This window comes from Ascaphus truei, unplaced genomic scaffold (genome assembly GCF_040206685.1).
Source record: "Ascaphus truei isolate aAscTru1 unplaced genomic scaffold, aAscTru1.hap1 HAP1_SCAFFOLD_709, whole genome shotgun sequence".
NCBI classification, from domain to species: Eukaryota; Metazoa; Chordata; class Amphibia; order Anura; family Ascaphidae; genus Ascaphus; species Ascaphus truei.
The window spans coordinates 46500-62864 of record NW_027457043.1 but is presented as its reverse complement, the minus strand read 5'-3'; the positions used below and the strand labels follow the sequence as shown (position 1 = coordinate 62864).

The window sequence follows — 16365 nt, the reverse complement described above, 5'->3', positions numbered from 1 at the left end:
TCACACTGCAGGGTGGGCACAGACCCCCCCCTCACACTGCAGGGTGGGCACAGACCCCCCACCTCACACTGCAGGGTGGGCACAGACCCCCCACCTCACACTGCAGGGTGGGCACAGACCCACCTCACACTGAAGGGTGGGCATAGACCCCCCACCTCACACTGCAGGGTGGGCACAGACCCCCCACCTCACACTGCAGGGTGGGCACAGACCCCCCACCTCACACTGCAGGGTGGGCACAGACCCCCCCCCCCCCACCTCACACTGCAGGGTGAGCACAGACCTCCCCACCTCACACTGCAGGGTGGGCACAGACCTCCCCACCTCACACTGCAGGGTGGGCACAGACCCCCTACCTCACACTGCCGGGTGAGCACAGACCCCCCACCTCACACTGCAGGGAGAGCACAGACCCCCCACCTCACACTGCAGGGTGGGCACAGACCCCCCACCTCACACTGCAGGGTGGGCACAGACCCCCCACCTCACACTGCAGGGTGGGCACAGAACCCCCCCACCTCACACTGCAGGGTGAGCACAGACCTCCCCACCTCACACTGCAGGGTGGGCACAGACGACCTCTCACCTCACACTGCATGGTGAGCACAGACCCCCCACATCACACTGCAGGGTGGGCACAGACCCCCCACCTCACACTGCAGGGTGGGCACAGACGACCTCTCACCTCACACTGCATGGTGAGCACAGACCCCCCACATCACACTGCAAGGTGGGCACAGACGCCCTCCCAAATCACACTGGTGGGTGGGCACAGACCCCCCACCTCACACTGCAGGGTGGGCACAGACGCCCTCTCACCTCACACTGCAGGGTGGGCACAGACGCCCCACCTCACATTGCATGGTGGGCACAGATGCCCTCCCACCTAACACTGCAGGGTGGGCACAGACGCCCCCCACCTCACATTGCGTGGTGGGCACAGACGCCCTCCCACCTCACACTGCAGGGTGGGCACAGACGCCCTCCCAAATCACATTGCATGGTGGGCACAGACGCCTCCCACCTCACACTGCAGAGCGGGCACAGACCCGCATCCCGTCGCTGCCCGACATGGAGCTGACAAACTGCACAACTTTCCCTTTCTCCCTGATGCAATATCCAGATCTCAACACAACGCAACTCACTATACACACAACCTGCACTATGAATATACCACATAACTCCCTCTCTAGCTATATTTTGTAAAAAACACAACTATATCTATAAAGATATTGTATATACAGTGTACATATTATACATGCCCATGCATATACACACACATACGCACATGATCAGGGATCAACAAATGCACTCACCCACTCGCCTGGGGCGAGTGCATTTGGCCCATTGTCGGGTGCTTACCGGCGCTGAATGCAGCTGCGTGGTGCAGCGTCTCCCGGCATTCTTCTGCAAGTCCTGTGTGTCCCCCTCCAACTCCCGCCAAAATGGCTGGGCGGCGTCAAATGACATGACAACGAGAGGCTACGTGACGTCACGTAGCGTCCCATTGTCATGGCATCATTTGACGCCGCGCAACCATTTTGACGGGAGTTGGAGGGGGAGACACAGGACTTGCAGAAGAATGCCGGGAGACGCTGCACCACGCAGCTGGACAGCAGGAGGGGGGGTGAGAGAGGGAGGGGGGTTAAAAACATTTCTGGGGGGGTGCATTTTATTTTCGGGCGAGCAACAATTTTTACAATTTGTCGAGTCCTGTACATGATAGTTTATAAATGTATACATTTATAGTATATACATGTGTGTTACACACACACACACACACACACACACACACACACACACACACACACACACACACACACACACACACACACACACACACACACACACACGGTTCCCTTTTCCCAGTCCTGTATGTATCTGCACCGATTTTGCCGCCGCCGCCTCCTCAGGTGGAGCAGAAGTAACTCCCGCAGTGAGTGTGCTGCGTGGTGCTGCTCAGTCCTGCTCTGCTCCTCAGGTGGAGCAGAAGTAACTCCCGCAGTGAGTGTGCTGCGTGGTGCTGCTCAGTCCTGCTCTGCTCCTCAGGTGGAGCAGAAGTAACTCCCGCAGTGAGTGTGCTGCGTGGTGGTGCTCAGTCCTGCTCTGTTTGCCTGTCTGAATGCTGCATGCCCCCGTGCTGGATGTACCATGCTCTGCGGGCAGCGCTGTCAGCTCCGCTTTGTCATCGCCGCAATGATTCCCCTCTTTCCTGCCCGAGCTCCGCTTTGCAAACGCTATCAAGGTCAGAGGCAGTCGCTCAGAAACAGTCCCCCCCCCCCCCCTATCATCAGAGCGTCTCTCCCCCCACTCCCCCCCTCTATCATCAAAGCATCTCTCCCCCCACTCCCCCCCTCTATCATCAGAGCGTCTCTCCCCCCACTCCCCCCCCTCTATCATCAGAGCGTCTCTCCCCCCCACCCCCCCGCAGAGCTTCTCCCGGTTCTCCCCTAGGAGAGCCCACGGTTATTTACACCGTGCTGTACAGACCACCAGTAACAATGCAACAAGAGAACAGCAACATATGTACAGGGGGGTCCCTGCCCCGAAGAGCTTACAATCTAGGGAGTAAAGAAGTATTATTGACACCGAGATGTCTGTGTTAAAGTACCAGCCCGCAGTACTAATGTCACCTCCGAATATAACCTTTCAATGTCACCTGTGCCCTTTCCTGCTCGCTCCCGTTTTGTAACCCTGCAGAAATATCTGTCTGTGCTGTATAGATCTTCAGGGGGTGTTTAAAATGGCCGCCTTTTCCTGTTTTACTGCGTAAAGCTTTAAAGCTCCCCACCTGGGCGTCTCCCCCTCTCTTCCTTGGGAAGGTATTTAACACTCTCACTGCCAGCTGGGCCAACATTACTCTGCTCAACGCCTTCTCTGCAACAGGAAAAGCACAGTGGGGCTAGTGGCAGGGGTGCGAGGAGAGGGGACACGAGTCCTCTGCGCGCTGGGAGGTCCGGAAACAGGACAGGCAGAAACCCCCGGGAGGGGTGTATATATGTGCTCCGATCGTGAATATCACTGCAGATGTAATGCTGTACATTACATATACACACACACACACAACCACACACCAACCACACACAACCAACCACACATAATTATAATACATGGGACTGCAGACCTGTAACCCCTTCACTGCTGGGCTGTAATGCAGATCCCACCTGGCAGTGAAGTGGTTAAAGCGATGGATTGCCTTTTTTTGCCCCCAGCATACTGTGCATTACAAGCTTCTTCTCGTCTCCTGCACTAACAGGGGAAGGATGGGGAGGGGGTGGTCTCATTACTTCTGCCAAGGTGCCCCCCTGTGACCTGCCCGCTGGGCACTCTGGTCTCTTTCCGGGACACTGCAAATAGTGACAAACCCCATCACCCCGCATTAGGAGCCTCACGCTAATCCCTCTAATTCCAGGGATACGGGAGAGCAGCAGATAAAGGGCACGATGTCTGCGTGAGTGATGCCGAAGGGACAGTCACAACCCAGGGCTGTCACATCCTCCAGACCCCCTCCCAATCCGGCCACCACCCCTATGTGTAAACACAGGAACTCGGAGATGCAATACCACTCCTCGGACACCTGGTGGCAGTGTGGTCACAGTAATGGGGGCAGCTCCTCACCTGGTAACTAGAATACAGACAATTCTGTGCATTTCTGTCCAATAATCAGACCAACATTCAATTGTCCCAGCTGCTTACCCTCAGGTAAGTGCCTGCATGTGTACCCGCTGCTGCCCTTACCCTCAGGTAAGTGCCTGCATGTGTACCCGCTGCTGCCCTTACCCTCAGGTAAGTGCCTGCATGTGTACCCGCTGCTGCCCTTACCCTCAGGTAAGTGCCGGCATGTGTACCCGCTGCTGCCCTTACCCTCAGGTAAGTGCCTGCATGTGTACCCGCTGCTGCCCTTACCCTCAGGTAAGTGCCTGCATGTGTACCCGCTGCTGCCCTTACCCTCAGGTAAGTGCCGGCATGTGTACCCGCTGCTGCCCTTACCCTCAGGTAAGTGCCTGCATGTGTACCCGCTGCTGCCCTTACCCTCAGGTAAGTGCCGGCATGTGTACCCGCTGCTGCCCTTACCCTCAGGTAAGTGCCTGCATGTGTACCCGCTGCTGCCCTTACCCTCAGGTAAGTGCCGGCATGTGTACCCGCTGCTGCCCTTACCCTCAGGTAAGTGCCGGCATGTGTACCCGCTGCTGCCCTTACCCTCAGGTAAGTGCCGGCATGTGTACCCGCTGCTGCCCTTACCCTCAGGTAAGTGCCTGCATGTGTACCCGCTGCTGCCCTTACCCTCAGGTAAGTGCCTGCATGTGTACCCGCTGCTGCCCTTACCCTCAGGTAAGTGCCTGCATGTGTACCCGCTGCTGCCCTTACCCGCACGTAAGTGCCTGCATGTGTACCCGCTGCTGCCCTTACCCTCAGGTAAGTGCCTGCATGTGTACCCGCTGCTGCTCTTACCCTCAGGTAAGTGCCTGCATGTGTACCCGCTGCTGCTCTTACCCTCAGGTAAGTGCCTGCATGTGTACCCGCTGCTGCTCTTACCCTCAGGTAAGTGCCTGCATGTGTACCCGCTGCTGCCCTTACCCTCAGGTAAGTGCCTGCATGTGTACCCGCTGCTGCTCTTACCCTCAGGTAAGTGCCTGCATGTGTACCCGCTGCTGCCCTTACCCTCAGGTAAGTGCCTGGGCGTGCACACAGAGGCGGTGAGGGGGGAGGCACACAGAGGGGGTGGAGGGAACACAGAGGAGGGGGGAAAGGAACACAGGGGAGGGGAGGCACACAGAAGGGGGGCGCCGGGGCACACAGAAGGATGGGGGGGGGGCACACAGAGGGGGGGAGAGGCACACAGGTGTGGCTTGAGTTGGGGAGGCACACAGAGCGAGGGGGAAGGAACAGAGAAGAGGGGGAGGAACACAGAGGGGGGGGGGAAGGGGACACAGAGGGGGGGGGAGGGGACACAGAGGGGGTCCCTGACCTGAGCTCTGAGAGAGGGGTGGGAGTGTTACGTACCCGCACGGATTGACTGTAGGGTCCGATGTTGGCGGGAGCCCAGTGAGAGATGCTCTGCACGTGCATGGCTATCTTCTCGGGGATGGAGTCTTCACTGCAAGGGGTGAGCGGTGCCGGCTGCCAAAACAGACAGTCCACCTGGAAGAAGGCATCTCCTGGGAGGGTGCACTGCACACATACCCTGAGATACGAGGCAAGAGAAGGACAACTGGGGGTTAAGGAACATTATCCCTCATCACATTGTGCAGACTGTGTATCCAGTGCTGTGCATCTCCGTACCCAGGAGCTTGCAGTCTAACTGCTACCTGCAGGATAAGGAAATGAAGACAATATCCCCATCACACGCTCTGAGACTTACACCAGGTCGTCCCACTTCAAAGATAGTGCTGTGATCAGGCCCTTCTCACTACTGAAAGGAAACGGCTTCAAGTTCTAATTTGCCAGAACCTGGCTGTCGGAGATACTCCATTATGTAATTATACTTCTATAACGAGGTGCCCCAGCATTCCCGATTAAACCCTTCAACAAGAATCATCAATTAGAGTATTTTCATACAGCGCCGCACAACAACAACACAGCGTCCCGACACGGCACAGGGAGGACCCAACACCCACACGCGTTTCACAATCTCTCTACAGGGGGTGTGAGACAGACAGAGACGCAGAGAGACCGGCAGAATGAGAGAAAGGAAGAGAGAGCGATACAGGCAGAGAGAGAGACAGGCAGAGAGAGCAATACAGGCAGAGAGAGAGGCAGAGAGAGACAGGCAGAGAGAGAGGCAGAGAGAGACAGGCAGAGAGAGAGACAGGCAGAGAGAGAGACAGGCAGAGAGAGACAGGCAGAGAGAGCAATACAGGCAGAGAGAGAGGCAGAGAGAGTGAGAGAGAGAGACAGGCAGAGAGAGACAGGCAGAGAGAGAGAGACACACGCAGACAGACACGCAGAGAGAGACAGACACGCAGAGACACACACAAGGCGTTCTGATGATACACAGGGAGGACTTAGTGACCTCCGCATGCACAGACAGACTCACCGTGCAGGGGGAGCCTCAGGGAAGAGAGTCGCATACACTGTGTTTATAGCAGCAAAGTCCTCCATGCTCCTGACATACAGATGGAGCAGCACAACGTCCCTCAGCTGCAGGCCCAGCTCCGCTGCTCTGTCTGCAGCAAGAAAGCAACACGTCCTGTACAACGAACCCTCGCACCCCCACACACTGCCATTGGACCCCCTCTATTAGAGACTATTATAGGGCCCGCATCATATTCAGGTCTCAGACTCCCTTCTCTACACCGCTGACACTTACCTTGCAGCGAGGTGAATCCTCGGAGAGATGCGTCCCGGACATTTCCCGCGCGGGCAGTGACCCCACTGACCCACTGGAACCCGCTCAGGGATCGAGTCGAACGCCCCATCTTATTACCTGCAAACAAGGTGACATTAACCTCTCCAGCGCCAGTGAGGACTGCAGAGTAGGACAGTGTTCCACACACTATGCAGGGCGTTTCATTAACCCTTTGCCCGCTGTAGTGCAGGCTAATTAAACTGCCGAGCCTCATGCAGAGAGGTCCCCCTGTAACAGGTCCGGGAAGTGACACACGGTCTGCTCTGCTGCATGGTCTCCAACGGACATGCATGTCACATGTGTTCCTATCCAAGCCTCTTTCTGTATATAATTAAGAGTACAGCTGGAGTTGGGTTACCATCAGAGCCTCTGATGTATAATGAAGTCGCCCCCTTCTGGAATGAGGGCAGATACCTACATGAGGGTACGAACGGGAGGGGCCGGGGTGTCCAGGTCACACACTGGTGCTCAGTGTCATCGTACTCCTCCGCCACGCACGGGACAGGCTCCATGATGCAGCTCTCCATGCAGGGACACCCGCCTTGCGAGTCCAGCTTCGGGGACACGACCTGGGGAGGAAATCAATGGCTCAGATACCAGAGCAAGACTGACTTCACGGGCCCTCTGCAGAGCCGGTGGGGGGAGGGGGGAGGGGGGAGGGGGGAGGAGGAAGTGGGGGTCACCCTATATGGTGGGAGAAAGCTTAAAAAGTGACATACTACTCTTCTGCATGGACACAGCAAAGCTCGTAGAATAGCCACGTAAGGATTATGCGGCTCAGGGGTAGTTAGCCGGTCGGGGTTTGTGGTTTATCATTCCTTCCTGTGTGTCCCTTTAGATTGTAAGCTCTACTGTCCTGGGATTTCCCAAATAAATGTTTCTATCACTTGCTGTGTAACGTGTTCCCCCCCCCCCCCCCGAATGAAACGTGTTTCCTCTTCCACCCCCTCCCCCATTCTCAAGTAGAACGCGTTTCCAACCCCCCCGAGTGAAACGCTTTTCCTCTCCCCCCGAGTGGAATGCGTTTCCTCTCCCCCCACCCGAGTGAAACACATTTCCTCTCCCCACCCCTCAAGTGAAACGAGTTTTCTCTCCCCCACCCCTGAGTGAAACGCATTTCCTCTCCCCCCCTTGAGTGGAACGCGTTTCCTCTCCCCCTTCCCTTGAGTGGAACGTGTTTCCTCTCCCCCTTCCCTCGAGTAGAACGTGTTTCCTCTCCCCCTTCCCTTGAGTGGAACGTGTTTCCTCTCCCCCTTCCCTCGAGTGGAACGCGTTTCCTCTCCCCACACAAACTTTATCCTCCAGGTGCAGTTTCAGTAATCGGAGATAAGCCACAGGAGCGAAGGCATCATCAGAATGCATCACCACATCCGCGGAGTCCCTGCAGCGTGAGAGAGGGGGGAGCCACAATGGCAGAGGTACCACAGGAGGGGGGGGAGGGAAGCCACAACAGAGAGGTACCACAGGAGAGGGGGAGGAGCCACAATACAGAGAGGTACCACAGGAGAGGGGGTGCAGAACCTAATTAGAAAGAAGAAACAGGATCGCTAATTTTTTATTATTTACTAAAATCTCCTTTCCTTTTTTTATTTTAGAAATCTTTCTACTATGAAGTAAAAAATGGCAAAATGGCTTTTACCCAAAGTTGAACAAGCTTGGCATTTCTTCACATCAGACAGAATCCGAGCGACCGTACGGACTAACCACACAATAATCACACAGCCAGCGGAGCAAACAGCCCTGTACGCTACACGTCATAGCGGTGTAAGAGCGCCGGACCCCCCCACACATACACGCGCGCTCACACACACACGCACGCACACACGCACGCTCACACACACACACGCACGCACACACACACACGCACACACACGCTCACACGCACACACACGCTCACACACACACACACGCTCACACACATACACACGCACACACACACACGCGCGCTCACACACACACATGCGCGCTCACACACACACGCACGCTCACACACACACACGCATGCTCACACACACACACACACACACACACACGCACGCTCACACACACACGCACGCTCGCACGCTCACACACACACACGCACGCTCACACACACACACGCACGCTCACACACGCACGCTCACACACGCACACACGCTCACACACGCACGCACGCGCACACACGCACGCACACACGCACACACGCACACACACACGCACGCACACACACGCACGCACACACACGCACGCACACACACGCACGCACACACACACACACGCACGCTCACACACACACACACGCACGCACGCACACGCACACACGCACACACACACACACACACGCACGCTCACACACACACGCATGCTCACACGCACGCTCACACGCACGCACACACGCACACATCTGAGACAATACTTCAGGGAGTAAACTCAGACTCTTACACAACGATTCTCTTCTTGAAGAGAGGACAGTCCAAGGTGAGGGTCTCGTACTCGCCTCCTTCTCCACACACGTGGACGCCGTACAGACAGGACAGCTAAAAACACAAACCCACAGCCCAGGCAGAAAGGATTCACAGCCTGGCAGGACAATGGCAGTTATGGGCCGTGCTTGGGCCAATCGAAGAATGTGCTAATAAAAAATTATTTTTTAAATACAGTATGTGTGTATGTATGTATATTGCGTCCTTAAACAGGGCGCTGTAAATTAGTTAATACAGACACCATCTATGTTTTTGAGACACAGGGAGATAAAGTGACTTGCCCAAGGTCACAAGGAGCCGACACCAGGAAGTGAACCAGGTTCCCCTGCTTCAAACGCAGTTTCTCGAGAGGAAGGTGCAAGCTGTTAAAAATACTAGTCTTTGTGGTGGTGGACATCAGTTGACCTCTGATGATCAAATGGTTAATTATTACCACTGACCTGCTTGAGGTGGGGCCGAATCTCCTCCAGTGTCTTGCCAAGATGTTTATCTGGTTCTAATCCTGCAAGAGAGATGAACAGGCCCCATTATTCAGCTTCCCAGCTTACAAACCCCCAACAGTGTCAATACTTAATACTTCTCTAGCGTGTGACCATCTGATAGCCGCAGAGACGGGACGCCACGGGTGAGTTTGTATCGCTCTATTTCTTTGCAGTAAGAGCTTCAAAAGGGGTTTTCCACCGCGGCGCCTTAAATATACATCTCTCTGATTTCGATAAACTCTAAAGCAGGTTAACATTGGGGCACGGAGATCTGGACCTCACTTTACAAATGTTCATACAGCATTTACCCTTAAAACAAGTCCCCCTTTCCTTTAAACAGGCCTTGTACATACAGGGGCCCTACTGCTTTGCAAAGAATAAGAGGTGATGCTCCATACAGCAGGGGCACTGTGCACCGGGCAGGGATACTGGCAGTGGGCACTGTGCACAGGGCAGGGATACTGGCAGTGGGCACTGTGCACCGGGCAGGGATACTGGCAGTGGGTACATGGCACAGGGCAGGGTTACTGGCAGTGGCACTGGTCACGGGGCAGGATTACTGGCAGTGGGCACTGTGCACTGGGCAGGGTTACTGGCAGTGGGTACATGGCACAGGGCAGGGTTACTGGCAGTGGGTACATGGCACAGGGCAGGGTTACTGGCAGTGGCACTGGTCACGGGGCAGGATTACTGGCAGTGGGCACTGGTCATGGGGTAGGGTTACTGGCAGTGGGCACTGTGCACAGGGCAGGGTTACTGGCAGTGGCACTGGTCACGGGGCAGGATTACTGGCAGTGGGCACTGGTCATGGGGTAGGGTTACTGGCAGTGGGTACTGTGCACAGGGCAGGGTTACTGGCAGTGGGTACTGTGCACAGGGCAGGGTTACTGGCAGTGGGTACTGTGCACAGGGCAGGGATACTGGCAGTGGGTAATGGGCACAGGGCAGGATAACTGGCAGTGGGTAATGGGCACAGGGCAGGGATACTGGCAGTGGGTAATGGGCACAGGGCAGGATAACTGGCAGTGGGTACTGGGCTCCCCTGGTCCCACAATGTGGAGAAGACATATATTGTGTGTGCAGGGCAGTGACGCGCAGTGTTAATTGCTCGGAGGGCTGAAATTGATATGTGCATCACGCTGCCACCTCTGGGCGCAGCGAAAAACAAGTCCTCATTCAAACATTGCACCCAATGAAATCCCGCGTGTTTCTATGGCGCAAACGCTGGCAGGACTTGGAGGTTAACCCCGTCACTGCCAGAACCTTCTGGGAGAAGAGGCTCAGCAGATCTGCAGATAACCATGCACATCCCAAGGTGAGGCTGGCATCATGGCTATCTCTCAATTAACTCAGGAACCAAGTGAGCGACCATAACAGGTCCTAGCCTGCAAATGAATATGCTGCAGCACAGAGTAGTAACGAGCAGAACTATGCTCTGCCAGCCCTTTGCATATTCTGCTACGGCTGGATTCACTTCCACCTGCTTACGTTTCCTAAAACGTCGCTGCTTCTTCCATTTCCAGCCAGCACGGAGAGGATTGCACCAAGTCTGCGGCTAAACACTGCCACGGAAACACTCCGACTTCCTTTCAGAAACGTGCTGCCGGGATGCACCCCAGGGGTGGCACATACGTGTAACAGGACTACAGCGGTGGTTAGAGGAGCCCGTTACTGTTGCTCATATCTCTGCCACGGTTTGAGAACTCCCTCTTACCAAAAGCAGCGACCTTGATGAGGACGGCCTGCAGGCCACGGGAAGTCATTTCATCCAGAAGGTCCTCCTGTCTCCGACGCCAGAGGAAGGCGAGGGGCTGAAGGTGGAGCCGCTGACACCTGGAGTGGAGAACAGAGATAATCAGGGACACCTACCTCTCTCACCCCTCCTTATACACAAACACAGGGACACATACCCCTCACTCCCACTCCTAATACACAGACATCAGGGACACGTAACTCTCACCCCCTCCTAATACACAAACACCAGGGACACATACCTCTCACTCCCACTCCTAATACACAGACATCAGGGACACGTAACCTCTCACTCCCGCTCCTAATACACAGACATCCGGGACACGTAACTCTCACCCCCTCCTAATACACAAACACCAGGGACACATACCTCCCCTTCCTAATACACAAACACCAGGCACACATACCTCCCACTCCTCATACACAGCCATCAGGGACACATACCTCTCTCACCTTCTCCTAATACACAGACATCAGGGACACGTACCTCTCACACACCCCTAATACACAGACATCAGGGACACATACCTCTTACCTTTCTAATACACAGATATAAGGGACACGTACCTCTCTCACCTTCTCCTAATACAGACATCAGGGACACATACCTCTCACACACCCCTAATATACAGACATCAGGGACATATACCTCTCACACACCCCTAATATACAGACATCAGGGACACATACCTCTCACACACCCCTAATATACAGACATCAGGGACACATACCTCTCACACACCCCTAATATACAGACAGCAGGGACACATACCCCTCACACACCCCTAATATACAGACATCAGGGACACATACCTCTCACAACAACCCTAATATACAGACATCAGGGACACATACCTCTCACACAACCCTAATATACAGACATCAGGGACACATACCTCTCACACACCCCTAATATACAGACATCAGGGACACATACCTCTCACACACCCCTAATATACAGACAGCAGGGACACATACCTCTCACACACCCCTAATATACAGACAGCAGGGAAACATACCTCTCACACACCCCTAATATACAGACATCAGGGACACATACCTCTCACACACCCCTAATATACAGACAGCAGGGACACATACCTCTCACACACCCCTAATATACAGACAGCAGGGAAACATACCTCTCACACACCCCTAATATACAGACAGCAGGGACACATACCTCTCACACACCCCTAATATACAGACAGCAGGGACACATACCTCTCACACACCCCTAATATACAGACAGCAGGGACACATACCCCTCACACACCCCTAATATACAGACATCAGGGACACATACCTCACACACCCCTAATATACAGACATCAGGGACACATACCTCTCACACACCCCTAATATACAGACATCAGGGACACATACCTCTCACACACCCCTAATATACAGACAGCAGGGACACATACCTCTCACACAACCCTAATATACAGACAGCAGGGACACATACCTCTCACACACCCCTAATATACAGACAGCAGGGACACATACCTCTCACACACACCTAATATACAGACATCAGGGACACATACCTCTCACACACCCCTAATATACAGACATCAGGGACCCATACCTCTCACACAACCCTAATATACAGACAGCAGGGACACATACCTCTCACACACCCCTAATATACAGACAGCAGGGACACATACCTCTCACACACCCCTAATATACAGACATCAGGGACACATACCTCTCACACACCCCTAATATACAAACATCAGGGACACATACCTCTCACACACCCCTAATATACAGACATCAGGGACACATACCTCTCACACACCCCTAGTATACAGACATCAGGGACACATACCTCTCACACACCCCTAATATACAGACATCAGGGACACATACCCCTCACACACCCCTAATATACAGACATCAGGGACACATACCCCTCACATCCTCCCTATAAAGACCACTTGAACAGACAAACAAACACTCCTTACACATTCTCCACTCGGACGCGCTGGTAGTCGGACAGAATGGCTCCAACAGAGACCGAGTCCACGGACTCCTTCTCCTGCAACACAAATGGGGGCGAGATGAGATGCAGCCGGGGAACTCCTGGCCCGGGAGCAGAACATATGTCCGGCAGCACGCAGTCAGGAAGGGGCAGGATTACGCAAGCTCACAATGCAGATAATGTATACATTCATATACACCTGCCTATACCCAGGCATGGCAGACCTGGCAAGGATCTCAGGTTTACAGTTTGGTTACATCCCATTTTCCAAAGGACGAGCAGCTTTGAGAGACTGGAAATGTATAGATATATTCAATTCAGTTATATGCCCCATTGGGGTTATTAAACTGCAATAGCGCCAATTGTAACACCATCGCACAGAAACTCCCATTGAAGGCAATGTGCCCCGTTTGGCACTATCGCAGTTGGAGTGACCCTCACTGTCTCTGCAATGCAACCCATGACATACTTGACAAGGACAGATATTTATATCAATGCATCTTCTACTGGCCACGGTGCTAATTATTAAAGGTGGAACGCTGTGTCCGAACATTAGAAATGAGTAAACAAGTATTACAATCAGCAGTGTGTGTTACTTGGGTGAGTGTTTTTACCTTGTCCTGCTCAGTAGGGCTGGCAGTTCACCCCTTTTGCCCCCTGCCCATATTGCGGTGCTGACCTAGATCCCCCCTCCCCAATTATCTGCACCCCCCAAATTCCAGCCTCCCAGCCCCTCTTCCAACCGGCCACAGGGATTTATTTTATACAATAACGCTTGCGAGTTTAATTGGCGAATGACACGGGCTGTAATTATAAGCGGGAAATGTTATATTAATGAGTGTAAAAGTTTAACAGTAAATTACCTTGCAGCTATTATCAATTTTCCTAAACTGCGGCTCCTTAGGATAAGATCTCCCTCCCCGCAGAGACGGAGTAATTTCTCTCTGCCTGGTAAACACCGCGATTAAACCTCGCGCGTGGCCCAAACCTTTATACTCTCCTTTAAATTAAATCCGTGTGCAGCCTCGGGGGCCTCTGTCTGACTTGATCCTAACGTGTCAGTTAATCAGATAACAAAATAATAATAATAATATAATCGTCAGGTCAGAGGCGCAATGAGCCTGAGGGATGTGGGGAGGGGGGGGGGGGGGGGGGCGCGTGGTTATTAAGGTTTGGAAATGGCAAACAAAATAAGACATGGGGATGATGTTACTGTATATGTAAAGGTTACTGATCCTCGGAGGATAAATCCGGCAATGTTGGTTTCCCCTGCCCCAGGGAAGGGGGGGAAGGGGGCCTGGACAAATTGCAAAACGTTTACATTGAAAGAAAAGACCTGTCCACCGAGGGCGCGTTCCAGTGTAACTAGAAGAGATAATGATCCCCAGGACGCCAACACAAGACCCAGCACACACATATCTGCCAATGGTGCCTTATAAGGGAAAACCCCCTTCCTCCCGGACCCCTGGATGTCTCTATCCTTTTCTTAATCCCATCTCCTGTATCTGCCATCACAGTGTCCCACGGTCCCCGGTCTCACTATGCCGATGCTCGGGACCAGAGTGCCGGTGACACTCGGGCTACGGCCCCGCTGCCTGCGCTGCACGCGCGTCTGCGAGGCTGGCGGCGCGTGCAGCCGAGTCCCCCGGTCTGCAGAGAGCTGCAGGGGGAAAGACAGTGGGGGCGTGACGGGGGCGCGGCCGTGACGTCACCCGGCCGGTTCCCCTCATTGCCTGAACCGCTGGGGCGCGTGGCCTAGCGCTCCGTCGCGACTCCTGCTCTCAATTTTCTTGAGTGCAGGAGTTTCTGTCGGCGCAGCGCGGTGGCGGCCCCCCTCGCAGCGGGCCCGGCCCCATTGTGGGGCGGCTCTTGACCCTGCAGCGTCCGCCCCAGCGGGGACCTGGCCTAAGGGCTTTTTACAGAGCAGATCAGTACGTAGCATACTCGGCACCGCTGATCTGCAGCATGTTCCGGATAGGATGAAGCCGCTGTGTCTCACTGAATGTAATCAACAGCTCAAATAATCCCCTAAACCAGGGGTGTGCACCGCCACTCCTCAAGGGCCACCAACAGGTCAGGTTTTCAGGATATCCCTGCTTCAGCACAGGCGATGAGGTTGAAGACTGAGACAGCCACTGATTGAGCCCCCTGTGCTGAAGCAGGAATATCCTGGAAACCCGACCTCTTGGTGGCCCCGTGAGGACTGGAGTTGACCACCCCTGCTCTAAACCCAATGTATGCCGTGAACAACGTGTGTTGGCAGTCATCTATGCGAGTGCTGAGTACCACCACTTTATGTAAAAATGCAAAAATCAAAAGAGAAAAGGATTATTTAAATAAAGTAAACCAGTCCTGTTCTGCTCTTCAACTATTGTATAAACCATGGAGACGCTCAAAACGTTTAGAAAAAAGCACCGCGGACACGAGATCACTGGTTTGATTATTTTGAAGAAACAATTAAATCACAAATGGACAAATGGAGAAATCTGCTGCAAATATGCAAAAGAAAGTCATGTCAAAGCTTTGTCTAGGGTTACTGACCAAGAGGAGATGAGGTCATTGGAAGGAATCTGTGATGTCATAAGATAGCAGAAGTGATTTGGTTTAATCCCTGTCAGAGGCATTCCCAGGTGTCGCAGAAAAGCGGGACATAGAGTTTTATCTTTCATTGTGATCCCCTCTCTTCCCGATGAAGGATGAAAGCCCAGCATATAAATATATGGCACTAAAGCAGCCGGTATCCTCACTGTGCATCCTCCCCTCGCTGTGCATCATCCTGTCCCTATTATCCTCCCCTCGCTGTGCATCATCCTGTCCCTATTATCCTCCCCTCACTGTGCATCATCCCGTCCCTATTATCCTCCCCTCGCTGTGCATCATCCCACCCCTATTATCCTCCCCTCGCTGTGCATCATCCCACCCCTATTATCCTCCCCTCGCTGTGCATCATCCCGTCCCTATTATCCTCCCCTCACTGTGCATCCTCCCGTCCCTATTATCCTCCCCTCACTGTGCATCATCCCGTCCCTATTATCCTCCCCTCACTGTGCATCATCCCGTCCCTATTATCCTCCCCTCACTGTGCATCATCCCGTCCCTATTATCCTCCCCTCACTGTGCATCATCTCGTCCCTATTATCCTCCCCTCACTGTGCATCATCCCGTCCCTATTATCCTCCCCTCACTGTGCATCATCCCGTCCCTATTATCCTCCCCTCGCTGTGCATCATCTTGTCCCTATTATCCTCCCCTCGCTGTGCATCATCCCGTCCCGATTATCCTCTCCTCACTGTGCATCATCCCGCCCCTATTATCCTCCCCTCGCTGTGC

The 16365-nt window shown here is 53.9% G+C and overlaps 1 protein-coding gene across 1 annotated transcript in view; it reads right to left on the bottom strand.

Annotated features, from left to right (window-relative positions):
- The window catches only part of LOC142486024 (uncharacterized), a gene marked incomplete at its 5' end in the record, with an annotated part of 34757 nt that extends 21621 nt beyond the window's left edge, over nt 1–13136 (bottom strand). Inside the window, 9 exons of the mRNA XM_075584685.1 lie at nt 5005–5185; nt 6038–6167; nt 6311–6427; nt 6768–6918; nt 7643–7730; nt 8771–8865; nt 9252–9313; nt 11008–11126; nt 13019–13136. Coding sequence (XP_075440800.1) covers nt 5005–5185; nt 6038–6167; nt 6311–6427; nt 6768–6918; nt 7643–7730; nt 8771–8865; nt 9252–9313; nt 11008–11126; nt 13019–13136 — 1061 coding nt within the window. The remainder of the gene's footprint in view (nt 1–5004; nt 5186–6037; nt 6168–6310; nt 6428–6767; nt 6919–7642; nt 7731–8770; nt 8866–9251; nt 9314–11007; nt 11127–13018) is intronic.
- Between the last annotated feature and the right edge of the window lie 3229 nt (nt 13137–16365).